The 13,255-nt window shown below is 38.7% G+C and overlaps 1 protein-coding gene across 3 annotated transcripts; it reads right to left on the reverse strand.

Moving 5' to 3' along the window:
• Window positions 1-1,174: 1,174 nt before the first annotated feature.
• LOC136261567 (uncharacterized) lies at window positions 1,175-13,239 on the reverse strand. 3 transcript variants are annotated; one of them, XM_066055589.1, is made up of 11 exons: window positions 13,103-13,239; window positions 11,491-11,788; window positions 11,178-11,441; window positions 10,212-11,128; window positions 9,987-10,157; window positions 9,730-9,924; window positions 9,548-9,622; window positions 8,221-9,493; window positions 2,662-8,175; window positions 2,314-2,602; window positions 1,175-1,880 (listed from the first exon to the last, which is right to left on the reverse strand). In XM_066055589.1, exons 1-8 carry the CDS (start codon window positions 13,142-13,144, stop codon window positions 8,600-8,602), a joined length of 2,856 nt encoding a protein of 951 aa, XP_065911661.1. In that variant the 5' UTR covers window positions 13,145-13,239; the 3' UTR covers window positions 1,175-1,880; window positions 2,314-2,602; window positions 2,662-8,175; window positions 8,221-8,599. The 3 variants fall into 3 exon arrangements, with proteins under 3 accessions (XP_065911661.1, XP_065911660.1, XP_065911662.1); XM_066055588.1 differs by lacking the exon at window positions 2,662-8,175; XM_066055590.1 differs by lacking the exon at window positions 2,662-8,175 and having other exon boundaries at window positions 11,491-11,552; window positions 13,103-13,237.
• Window positions 13,240-13,255: the final 16 nt, after the last annotated feature.

Genomic DNA, 13,255 nt, shown 5'->3' on the forward strand with positions numbered 1-13,255 from the left:
TAGTGTATATGCTCCACATGTAGTGTACATGCTCCATGTGTAGTGTATATGCTCCAGGTATAGTGTACATGCTCCATGTATGGTGTACATGCTCCACATGTAGTGTACATGCTCCATGTATGGTCCACGTGTAGTGTACGTGTTCCGTGTGTAGTGTACGTGTTCCCTGTATAGTGTACATGCTTTTACTTTGATACTTAATAGTATATGTAAATATGTTTGCTATAGCTGCATGGTCATTTTATAGTGAAAGATACAGTTACATATAGTATTTTGCAACAGGTCTTTTGTACTGTAGAGCTGCATGGTGATATCATAAAGTATTGCCACCACTATAAAGCTGTTTGAAAATTAATCTCACAAATAAAAAAGCTTTAAAAGGCGAACTGTCATTCTCTTAAGCGAATCTATGCATCCTTCACTCCCTTTGTATGCAACAGGTGAATTTTCGCTGTCATTATATTATGTTATTGACTATATTGTGAACAGCATCTTACTATTGTACGGACATTGAAAAATTCATAGCCCTAACTTATAGTATGTTCACGTTGAGCTGAATCCTGAAAAACAGCTAAAAATAAAATGTGGATTTTTTCTCAACAGAGTTAACATTTCAGCCAACCAGATGATTATTGGTAACAGCAAAGGTGTCAACAACAGACACGTACGGTTTGGCTCCATTACAAGTTCGGGAAAGGGCTGTAATGGACACTGTATTTGTATGGCTTCCTCATAGGAAATGTATTGTGAAAATTTTGATTGGCCGTAAATATTATGTCAAACATTTGAACAAAAAGATTTTGAAATATTTTTAGCAGGTCAAGCAGTACTACAAATGAACCAAATTTCAAGATCGTGAGTAATTGCATCCATGAATTATTAAACTTTTTTGAGGATTCAACTCAACGTGAACATACTATAAGTGAAGTGCTCTAAAATGGTCGGGTGCAGATGTGTTTTGTTTATCTATTTAATGCCTGCATTAACGGTCTGGAACTATAATTATATTGTGTGTGCAATGCCAAACACGCTAAAGGTGAAAAGTAAACATAAATGATAGTACTGCATGAAAAGATAAGAAGCACCTATAAAAATTCACCAGTTGAATGTGTCCTGCATGAGAACTGTGGATGTGTAGTAAATCATATTGGAAATGAAGCCTTGCAAATAATAATTTGACATGATGGAAAGTATATCCAATATCCAAACACATACAATTTCCTTTCACTACTCATATACAATTATATCTTACTAACAACTATTGTACACACCACCACATACAGATGCTATAGGGCATTTGTACACAAATGAGTTTCCTGACTTCAACACCTTTCTTTATCATCACATGTACAGCTACATATGTGTAAGTCACTTTCAAAAGTGCATGGCCCATTCTTTAATATTTACTTGATCAAGGAGCTACTTATTCTTGTCTTCTAAAAACTCTTCTAACAAGTTCTGTGCTTTTTTGCACCCTGATGCATCCACTATAATCTGAAGGACTGTTGTACTCCCTGGTTTAATATAAGGACTAAGAGTACAGAAGAGTTCATCTGTATGTTTATATTTCTTTCTGCCTAATTCACAAATAACATGACGTGGAACATTGTGATTTTTATTTGAGTTTAGCATTGCATTCACTTTAATAATAAGTTTACTGATCTTAGCTGCAGTATCATAACATTGTGCAATAGCATCACTAATGTTATCTAGCATATCAGTGAATGTATGAAGGTGTGGGTCAGACTCAAATGATTCATAACTGTGTAGCATGCTTAATGAACCACTGCATTCTAATGATGATAAAAATGTTGCTGGTGATGATGCTAGCAAAGTTGTAGTGGTTTCACGTGTGTCCTGCTCACCAGGTACCTTCAACACTATAAAGACAAAGAGGTAATATATATATAAAAATATAAGTACAAATTTCAACTTCATACTACCATGTGAAGGTCTGTCCAGGTCTTACAGAAAGAACTCGTGGAACCCAAAGTTCCACAATGACCCCAACACTGCTAAGTGAGACAAGGACAGTTGGGCATTTGCTTTCCCAGTAAACACCAGGTACCCATTGATGTTACAGCTGGGTGGACCGCTTCCCCAGATGACACCAGGCCACCAGGTCCCCAATATACAGCAATGTGAGTAAAGTTTCTTGCTCAAGGAAACAACAACACCAAATTGGCACAACTGGGCATTGAACCTGGAACCAAGCCAATGTGGCTATGCTGCCTCACACACACGCGCGCACGCATGCATGCATGCACGCACACACACACACTACATATACGCATACACCACTCAACTACAAACCTTCAGATGATATCTTTTTAAGTACATCAGCACTAATATCCTGGTTACCCCATTCTTCAAATGCCTCACTTAACTTCTGATATGTAGCCTGAACACCAAGATTGTTTCGCCATTCCAGCAATAAACTAAGTTTATAATTTTCATACATTCTGAAATTGTTTCTGACAACTTCCTCATGCTTTGCATAACTGATACCCAAAAAAGGCCATAGAGTATCACAATCTGCCAGTTGTTTTGAAATCATTGCCAGTGACTTATCACTGCATACCTGCTCCAGCACATTTACTTCCTGCAAAATATCACAATACATTTATGGCCTGTAGTTTCGCTACAAACACCCACTCTTACAATAGTATTTTGTATCTGTTTAACAGCTATCTTTACACTAAAACCTCTATTTGTGCTTTTGTTGCTGTAGAACCCTCCACTGTTTATCCACTCATAACATGAAAAATGCCAAGATAATCTGTATGTACACATGTGGGTCCGGAATGCCTCCCGCAAAAACCTCTAAATATACTCTTATTACAATTGTATTATTAGTGTCACTCTAACAGTCAGTATGTCACTTGCTAAATCAAGAGAAGTTCTTTTGCCCTAGATAGAGAATTTAAAATTTCAAAGTACTTTTTTTTACACAGGAAAGACAGCATCAACCAAAAGAGTGTCCTGTGAGATAACATACAATAAAGTACAACACATTACCACAAACTACAGCTAGGTACAATCAAGTAGTCTCTCCAGCCAGCCAGTGTTGTTTCTTTGTCATTTGGTCGGAAAAAGACACAGTCTGGTAACTTGGCCAATAGCAGCAGCTTTAACCTCTGTTAATTGAGTGACCTGCTAATAGATTGTAAATATCATTATTGTACCCTCAGTTATGAGGTTGAGCAAGGTTTGAGGTTAACCAACTCAATTTCCGGTCCGTCAAAAAGCTCAAACTGCTGTGTGACTAGCCATTGGCTATGTTACCAGACTGTCTTTTTCCCCAACCAAATAACAAAAGAAAAATACAGGCTGGCTGGCAAGACTAACAATCAGGAGTTTATAGAAGGAGTGTGATACTAGTGCATGGTTTCAACATTGATTAATTACAACCTCAAGTAAACCTTAAGTCCATATAGGGCATTCATAGCTGTTTATGAGACTGTTTTTTTCATATAGTGCCAGTAATACTGGTAGGGTTTTAAAAATGATTTCAACAACCTTCTGTTTCTGGTCCTCTACAGCACAGAGAGCTTAAAAAATGGAGTTCATTGTTACATTCTAAGAGTTGTTCAGGCTGTTTTAGTTTACAAATAGCACATTGTTACATTCTAAGAGTTGTTCAGGCTGTTTTAGTTTACAAATAGCACACAAGTACTTAGACTTATCGTGGCTTCCTTTGACTGTATAATAACTGCTAATACCTGTTAACATAACCAGGCACAAAGGGATTTCACAAAAGATAAAACGTAGCTATATCCTGAGTGTTATGCTCCTTTGCACCTTGCGGCGCTAGCAGTGGCACTCAGATTGCTATGACCTGTCTCAGTATGATGGTCCGCATTCTATTCACCCAGGCCAGAAGTTGTTCGGAAGTTGTTCAAACGAACAGGCCCTTTCAGTTGTCTGGAGCTTAGTCTCGACTATTCACGACTAACAGGATGAAATAATACAATTTCCACTTGAGTACTATCCACTCACTCACTGATCTCGCCATCTGCAGCCCTGAGTGGCTAAGTCAGTGTGTTCAGAGGAACAAGCCGTTGAGGATCAGTCCATCTATTAAGTAACAAATCTCTTTGTTGATTGCAGTCCAGGCATTGGCAAAAAGTTGAAAATGACAACTCAGCAGCCTTAATGTTTCACATGCAACACTTGAAATTATAAGCGCTCCACTCTTTCAGCAGTATAAGCGCTTTCTGAAATAATTTTGTGGTGTCTACAGAAAAGTATTGATACGGAAAATTAATGCCTTGGTATGGTTTTGATGCCTAAAGAAGAAGACAACCAACCTGATTGAAGATAAAAGGAAAAACAAGGCGCACAGGGTATACACTTGTCGGAACCCCAAAAGGCACATCCCACCAGTGAGTTTGTTATTGTGGCGTAAAATGGTGACCATGCACTGGCTCTAGGCTTGCAACTGTGGTGAGTGAGTGAGTGAGTGAGTGAGTGAGTGAGTGAGTGAGTGAGTGAGTGAGTGAGTGAGTGAGTGAGTGAGTGAGTGAGACGAAATTTCAAGATTTGGAGATTCTTTAAAATTCTATATCCGTAAGTGTTTTCTTGTTTTTAATGCTGTATTTCATGTTAGATGGACTAATATTATTCCGTAAAGGTGATTTTCATGGCGTAAGATGTCTCTAGGATGACTTTTAAAGGCGGAATTTTAGGCGGCACACTTCATTTTCGAGGGGATCCCTACTTAAACAGTACTACCATACTGTTTGATACTCAGCATCACTTTTGGCTGTAAGGAACCGTAAAGAAGATTGCTATGGTTCATTGCTGCTGGATCTTCATCATGCTGGATTTTCAGTTAATCTTGTAACAATTAAAGTTGGCTGTCTAGGCCATTTCATGCCAGTGACCGTTCAAAGCTTAGCAATGCATATGCCATCTACCAAAGAGTACAATACGTTGCATACTTCAGCAGGCAGCTCATGTTGCCATGTTGAGTTGATAAGCCATAAGTTTTATTAAGTACTAAGCTACGATTTTTTTGGCTCCAGTATTATTATTTTTTTCCTCTGGCCCTAATGGCACTCCCTTCCTCCCACACATCTCTATAGAATTCTAAGAATATATTTGAAAAATTAATTATAACCTACAGAAAAGAACCTACACAGAACCTACAGCATGCTCAGGGTTCAATGGGCAGGCAGGTGCCCCTCAGCAACAGCAAGATCAACTGCTGGAGGCACACACAGACACTTGGATCTTGAGCATGATCCCCTGATGCACATAACTGAAGAACGGAGCAAGGAAAACCCCAAACTACAACGGAGCCAGCCCATCACCACAGAATAAGGGGATTTCCACTTCTCGCTCAGCAGGCGGGCAAGATGTTTAAAAGTGGTGGTAGCAGCCCTTCCCATGCCACCTGAAGTGGAAAAAACCAGGGGGTAAAACTCCCATGCTCCACCTCCCGAATCCGTTTCTCATAGGCACGACGTTTCTATAGTTCATGTTTTTGAAAAGCAGTAGATAGTGTAGAGGAACGATTAGAAGCTGCAAAGCAGTTTAAAACCCTCACATCAAAGAAGGTATGATGGTATAGGCACCTCCAGAAGCCGGAAGCCCTGATGTCTACCCTCACGTCATCATCCTGAATGGCAGAGTGATAATGCAAGATCTCACCAGACAAAGGGTGCAGCTATGGTTCAATCTGGACATTATGGCAGACTTCAGACATCAAACTAGCTGTCAGATTCCTAATTTCATTATGCTGAATAATCGGAAAGGCACCATGTGGGCAACTAAGGGCGTGGGATAGGCTAAAATCCTTGCCACACACACAGTGAGATGGTAGTCGTGATGGCATGTAGCCATACCTTAAACAAATGACATCAATGAACTCACCCTTGTGAAGTGCAAAGCCATACTGCTCTAGAGGAAGAGCAGTAAGCCAAGAAGAAGAACCTTCCTCGGTGCAGCATTTAACAACCCAACGCAAAGGTGGAGGGCAGCTGGAAAGTGTGGACTGTAATTGGTTAGATAAGGATCGCTCTTTGACAGAAGAAAGATGACGAAAAATCTCATGCTGATGATGAACTACATCTTCAGGGTTTTGATGGTAAATCAAATCTATTAAGCCATGCAGCAGCTCCCTTGAAAAAGTGTACTGCTCATCAGATGTCAAGGTAGGATTACTGATGCCCAGACTTCCAAAACATACAGGAAGGCTCCACTATTATTACCTTTTTAAGTAACTTGGTAACCCCGAGCTAGACTAGACACCTGACCCCTTGTACATCCTACTTCTGAGCTATGATACATTGACACAAATTAAAATGCTTACTTCATTTTGTCCATTCAAACTGAGTACATGAGCCTCTTCACGGGAATTTAAGGTGACCTCGAAGGAGACGTGAGCTTCTTGAACACCACCAGGGAGCATTATACCTTTTCAGAATTCCGTTCTGTCCCTTGTCATGTTCTGATCAGATGCTAGTTTAAAGTTTATTCTCGCACCTCTTTGGTTTTATACACAGTACTAGTATCAAGAGTTCATAATAATTATGAACAAATAAACACTCTTAAAGGGGGTATTTCCCTCTTGCCGCAATGCCCACAGTACCTATGACATAACCCAATCGCATGATCAGTGACGCACACTTGCGTGAAAAAAGGGGTAGTATACGGTGTACCGACAATCACCTTGTCTCTGTACCATACCCTCTTATTGTCATGCAGGCATTTGAAAAAATGCAGAAAAATTATTACGAAGATGGCATTTCTATTTTCAGTTAGTTCTATTCCTTCAATCAGTTGAAGTCGCTTGTTCCTTGCATCAACTACATAAACTCCATTCTTTCCAATAGCCATGTCAGTAATGGAATTGAACTCTCCCTTTTGGTCTCCTTCTGTGCCAAACTGGCCAATTAGTTGGTGGCTTGGATTCCACAATCTAATCACATTGTCATCAGCTAATATGCTTCGATATCCTTATGTCAACGCAAACAAAGTTTAACAAATTGGACAATATCTTGATAGTAGACTTGGAAATGACAAAGCACTGTGATTTCAATGGTGTCGTAATAATTAGCAATATTTAGGCAATCAAATTCAGCCAATAGCTGCAGATACTCAGTTTTGTTCTGCTTCCTATCACGGGCAGACAAATGTGATAGATGGAGTCTAGAAGACAAGTTAGTTTCAACAGAGTGATGGATGGGCTCTGGGAATTATATATTACAATGTCTGGGCAGTAGGATGTGATAAGAAGACTAGTTGACTGTGGAGAATTATCAGCATGGAAATTAGGTATATCAGCAAACACTTTAATACCAGCAAATGCTTCAGCAAGTTCACTGGCCAAAACAAGAAGAAGTTGACTGTGACGATAGGTGTATCGCAGTTGGTTTAATTTCTAAAATCAATATTTCTGTGGAAGACAGCAATCATGCCTACGGCTTCATGGTGGATCTAGCAATGGGATACTATAATGAACATACCACAATGGCAGAGGGATCACCGATTTGTAAAAGTTGATTTTTCAGATTGCGGACCCTACTCTAATATCTATGCCTAAATGTCAACAGTACTTCTTATATCACATCAGCCAAGAAAGGCTATTCTTTAGCTGTTGTGACATTACATACAATAAATTACAGTTAGGTACAACAAACTAGGTAATCACAAATAGACAGTAATTCAATAAACACCATCATGATAATGATGAACAATATGAAATTAGGCCAGGCAGAGTTGATTGCTAGTTTCCTGTTTCCGCCTGCATGCTTTAATGAAATTACTACAAAATTTTCATTATATGGCTATTTTCACTACATGTATTTTCAAATATATTTTCATAATTGCATTTCTGGGCATTTTGTCATGAATTTATCCGTAATGAATAATGGCCACCCCGCCCACATCAGTTTAGAAAATGCTTGAAACGGGAAACTAGCAATCAACTTTGACTGGTCTTAGGTACATGTATGGGTCCTCGGTCAACATGTGACTATATATCTGACCAACTTGGGTCAGCTGTGGGCATGGCAAGGAAAACAAACACGCTAATTATATAAAACAACTAACATACAAATTAAAAACAGTCCGGCTGAGTCAGGCCTAGTTGATTGTACGCTAATTTCAGTTTTTACTGTGCATCGAAGAGCGCTTGATAGCAACCCTAAATAGGCTACTTATTTCGTACTGTAAACTGTCAAAATAACGTATGATGAAACAAATAAGCCTTACTTCTTTTTGTCCATTCAAACTGAGTACATAAACCGAATGCGCCTCTTCACGGGCGTTTAAGGCGACGTGAGCCTCTTGAGCACCACCAGGGAGCATTATACCCTTTTCAGAATTCCGTTCTGTCTTTTGTCGTATCCTGATCACACATGCCAGTTTTAAACCAATAAACACCGCTACCCTTGGCGGGGTTTTTCCCCACCTTTACAAAACACTGCCACTGGCGCCCACAGTATTATGACATAATCCAATCGCGTGATCAATGACATACATTGCGTGAAAAAGCGGTAGTGTACGGTGTGCCGACAATCACTTCGTCTCCACACCCTCTTAATGTCATGCAGGTTGATAAAATGTATTTAAACATATCAGTTAGTTCTGGCTACCACCTAATTCCTTCAATCAGTTGAAGTCGCTTGTTCCTTGCATCAACTACATAAACTCCATTCTTTCCAATAGCCATGTCAGTAATGGAATTGAACTCTCCCTTTTGGTCTCCTTCTGTACCAAACTGGCCAATTAGTTGGTGGCTCGGATTCCACAATCTAATCAAATTTTTGTCATTGTCATCAGCTAATATGTGGCCTTTAGGTGTGACTGCTATAGCAAATGGTTTGTTGGTAGGAATGGATGCTAGAAATTTTCCAAGATTGGTGAATATCCCAATAGTACTGGAATTGTAATTGGCAACATAGACATTATCAGAACTATCCATTGCTATACGAGTCGGGTGATCAAATTCTGCAGGGCCCAAACCTCGGGTGCCAAATTTGAAAGTAAATTCATTCTGCTGGTTGAACACTTGTATCCTAGAGTTACCCCAGTCCATCACATAGAGATGCCCATCACTGCTAAAGGCTAAGCCACGGGGATAGTCAAAGTTGCCATCTTCTTGACCAGGTGCTCCAATGGAGCAGATGCAAGTCCCGTCAGACAAAGAAAACTTCTTTACTTGATGAAACCTGTAATCAGAGACAGCAATGGTGCCATTCTGATTTACAGCTATTCCATTGGGATGAGTTAGCCGACCATCTCCAGTAGTTCCTAGCACTCTCAGCAAGTTAAACTGATCATCTAATACAAACACACACTGATGCTTGTAATCACACACTAATACTTCTTGATTAGGCCCAATGGCTATTGCATCCGGACGTCCAAACTTGACATTTTCATACCCAGTAATAACGGTACATGTCCAGTTAGCAGTATACTTCTCAGGGTCTTCCACAGATGCTGACTGACTAGAAACAGTTTTTTTCTCTTTTGATGACAGTAACTAGAGAGAGTTGGATGTTATGCGATTCGTTTTAGTTTATAGCTATGTACTGACCTTCTCTTCCTTCAGTCTGTTCACTTCTTGTAAGAGTTCCTCAACACTTTGATTGGCATTTCGTAACTCTGAATCCTACAATGTATTGACATTATTGTATTAAGGCTGTACAGCATGTCTGCATGAGTACATACATGGTCTGCATTAATAGCCATGAGTAAAGTGAATTGTTAAATTTATACCTTTTGCCTTTCTCTGTCCCTTATCACAGAAACATGACTAACAAGGCTCTTCTTCTCTGCTTTCAAAGATGAATTTTCTACTTCAAGCAAAGATAATTTTGATTCCATTTCTTCATGACTTGACTGCATTTGTGATATTTTAAATTTAGCTTCTTCAATCGTTTTCCTTGAGTCTTCCAACTGTGTTACCTTTTCCTATTATTTTTAAAGAAAAAAAGTACAGTACCTTTCATATTTCTCATTCATTAATCACATACCTTTAGCGACACCAAGTCTATCATCTGTTCATCAGCCATTTCACCTAGCCTGTGGCATTTCTCCTGAAAGACTTGTAATTTTTGCTTAAATTCTAACAACTCAGGTGAAGACAAAGATTCAACATGAGCTAAAAGATCTGACTGCATCTTAGAAATGACACTCTTTAGCTCCTACAATAACACAACAGGATAGTTACAATATACAGACAGACAGACAGACTCTACCTGTATACTAGTCGGAGGTTCAGTTAAATATGCTAATGAACGTATTCTCAGCCCTGGTACAGTAGTGATGGTGACATCAGGGTCAACTGACACTTCTATTATACCGATGGCATATAGTCGTGGTAGGTTATTACGCACACCATTGATAATCAGCCCTAATACGCTCCTAATTACTAACCAGTATATTATGGTACATCCTTCTTGAGTAGCAACTGGTTCAAACACACTCTCCTCTGTACTGGAAGAATCAGCTAGTTCTTTTCTAAGTTCATCAACATCACTTAGTGATACATTGTCTTGTGAACACTTGGTGGTGATCAAGGCCTCAAGACTGTTCTGGGATGGAACAATTCTGTTAGAAGGATGATTTATACCTGCACACTCTGTGAACTGTCTGTTCTTGTCAATCTTAGCCTTAAGCTCAGCCAAAAGCCGTTGTGCTTCCTTACACTTGGAAGCATCCACCAGTAATTGTAGGACATGCAGACGTTGCCAAGAAATGTAAGGTGAAAGTTGCTTAAACAGCTCATCAATATTTTTACACTCCTGAATCTTTACCATCATATCTTTAGGAAAGAAAGGAACCCTTGCAGTATGGCTAGCCATGAAGACATTAAAATTAGTAATCAGTCGACTAACTCTGCAACTCTGCAAACAGTCCATTATTCTATCCAGTACTTTAACAAATTCAGTTGACAATTCATCGGGTTGGAAAAAATTTGATTGTTGTTGATCGTCTGTTTGTTTAATGGACTGAACGTCATGATCTTCTTGCTCCTCTACTATGGCCACTCGTTTGCTGCAAGGAACATCTTCATCATCTTGTACTTGTCTTTTGCGCAAAGTGGATGATACAGCATTGCTGGGTTTGGGTGTAGATGAAGGCAGAAAGTTGACCACTTCATTCTTTTGCAAATCTGTAATGACAACAAATATATTTAAGCAAACAAAAATAATTTAATTTACCATCCACAATCCTCTTCACAATATCCTCAGAAGTGTCAACTTCAGAGAGTAACAAGACAAACTTTTGAAAACAAGTTACACTTGAACGTCTTAACACCATTAAAATACTATTACACTTTTTGTCTTCAGTTGGAGCATAATTAATCATTTCTACCTCATCATCTGATAATAGACCTCTAGAACACATCATTGACAATGTGTGGTCAGGATCAAGAGTGTGGATCAGAAAGTCATGATTTGACCGGATTATTCCTTTGATGATTTCTGCAAACATTACATACACTTACGTATGCAATGTACATAATTCATTTACCTTTCAGTGAGCTAATGGACAATATTCTGGTAAAGCTATCAGCTTGCAAATTTTCTGCAGATCTGAAACATTCACACAAATTACAATAAGTGGCTTTGCTTTCAAGTATACGCTTCCACAACTGTAAAAATTTAAATTGTGATTGTTTGTAATACTCAAGATCATTGATTGTGAACTCAGAGAAAGCTGCATCTATAGTTGAGTGACAATGAGAATGTAAACTCTCCCAGTTATCAATTTTGTTTGATATCTCTGGTAGATGCCTGTCAAGACATAGTTGTTTTAGAGCAAGATCTTCCTAAAATATATAAAGCAACAATTAGGGATATTTTAATATAAACATCTATTAGCTATTAACAGTATAGGCCAAGCTCTCAAATAATATTATTATTAGAAGTCTCCTACCAGCTGTTGTCTACTGGCTGTCATATCAAGAAGTTTGTAGACATTTGCTGTACTTTTGTTCAAGGCAAACATGTCAGCTGGAACAGGCATGCCCAATACATTTCAATTGAAAAACCAATAAAAATTAAATTAATTATCATGTACCGCCTACCTCGAGTCTGTTTAGTAACTTTCCAGGTTTGATACGTGTAGAGCAACTCTCTGCGAGTACAACGATACCAAAAGAAGTCCAATTCACGGAACTTTAGGCGTATCAAAATGGCCTAAACTGACCCGGTGTAGGAAATTTCCCCATACATTTTGTATTGGGCGTTTTGGGGGCATGTAATAAAAGGCATAATAACCTGCAACACGTGGTAGATACCTCAGATTCCAAACCAGATTTGGAAAGAGCAGTGAATAGCGATTAAGATGAGCTATAGCAGAAGGAAATCAGAGGAAATTTAGACGTATCATTTTAAGGTTGAAAATACCTTTTTCTATGGCAAATTGTATAACAGATATTTGGAAGGGAATGCTCTGAGTTATTTTGATGTCTTGACAGCCATTAACTTCCACTACATTAGTGTTACAATGAAACAAAAGCACTGTGAATTAGTTTTGCAGGTTAGTTTGTAAAAATCACAGTGTTTCGTGATTAAGCAAAATAATGTCCATGCCATGTAGTGAACTTCTTCATGTGTTCAAATTTTTAGTCTGAGTTGTGTCATAAAAGGCTGGAACAGCTTAGCTACTCTATCATTGTTAATGCTTCAACAATTGTTGAGCAGTATATTAATTAGATAAACATTGGAAACATGTGATTTATATATGTAATTACAATTCAGAAGGCTCAGTCTCACATATTATGGTGTTTGGCCAGTTCTCTTAGCTTTTCAGCTGAGATAACTGGCCAAACACCATTGATATGTGAGACTGAGCCTTCTTCATATAATTCCAAATAGCAGGTAACCACTCTGTGTGGTCTGAGCTATTTATGAATTAATATTTTTACTGTGTAATATTTATTGTAGCTATATGAACAGGTTTCACAAGCTGAGCCTTCAGCCTAGCTACAAATTATTTAATATTTATCATAATAATCATACTCCACTTGTTTTTTCAATCAATTCCCCAATTCAGTGATAAAAAGTGCATGTTTACTACGTGCACCAAACATTTAGAGTTGACCCCACCAGAGTTATCTGTTAACACGTACGCTACAAACCTCTTGTTTTAGGTCGTCTTCAATTTTCTCTTCTTGAATCATGTCAAAGCAGATACTCACTATATCCTGTAGAACTATAGTTCATAAAGGAGTGGGGTAGTTGGGGAGTGGGTTAAGCCCATGCGCTAATTAAAGAGTATGTTGTGTTGATGA

The sequence above is a fragment of the Dysidea avara genome, chromosome 7, assembly GCF_963678975.1.
Source record: "Dysidea avara chromosome 7, odDysAvar1.4, whole genome shotgun sequence".
NCBI classification, from domain to species: domain Eukaryota; kingdom Metazoa; phylum Porifera; class Demospongiae; order Dictyoceratida; family Dysideidae; genus Dysidea; species Dysidea avara.

Coding starts and splice junctions, on each gene's coding strand:
- LOC136261567 (XM_066055588.1), bottom strand. CDS start 13,144: ATGATTCAAGAAGAGAAAATTGAAGACGACCTAAAACAAGAG. Junction 11,789..13,102: donor AAGACGACCTAAAACAAGAG/GTTTGTAGCGTA, acceptor TATATATTTTAG/GAAGATCTTGCTCTAAAACA. Junction 9,623..9,729: donor GGGACAGAGAAAGGCAAAAG/GTATAAATTTAA, acceptor AATACATTGTAG/GATTCAGAGTTACGAAATGC.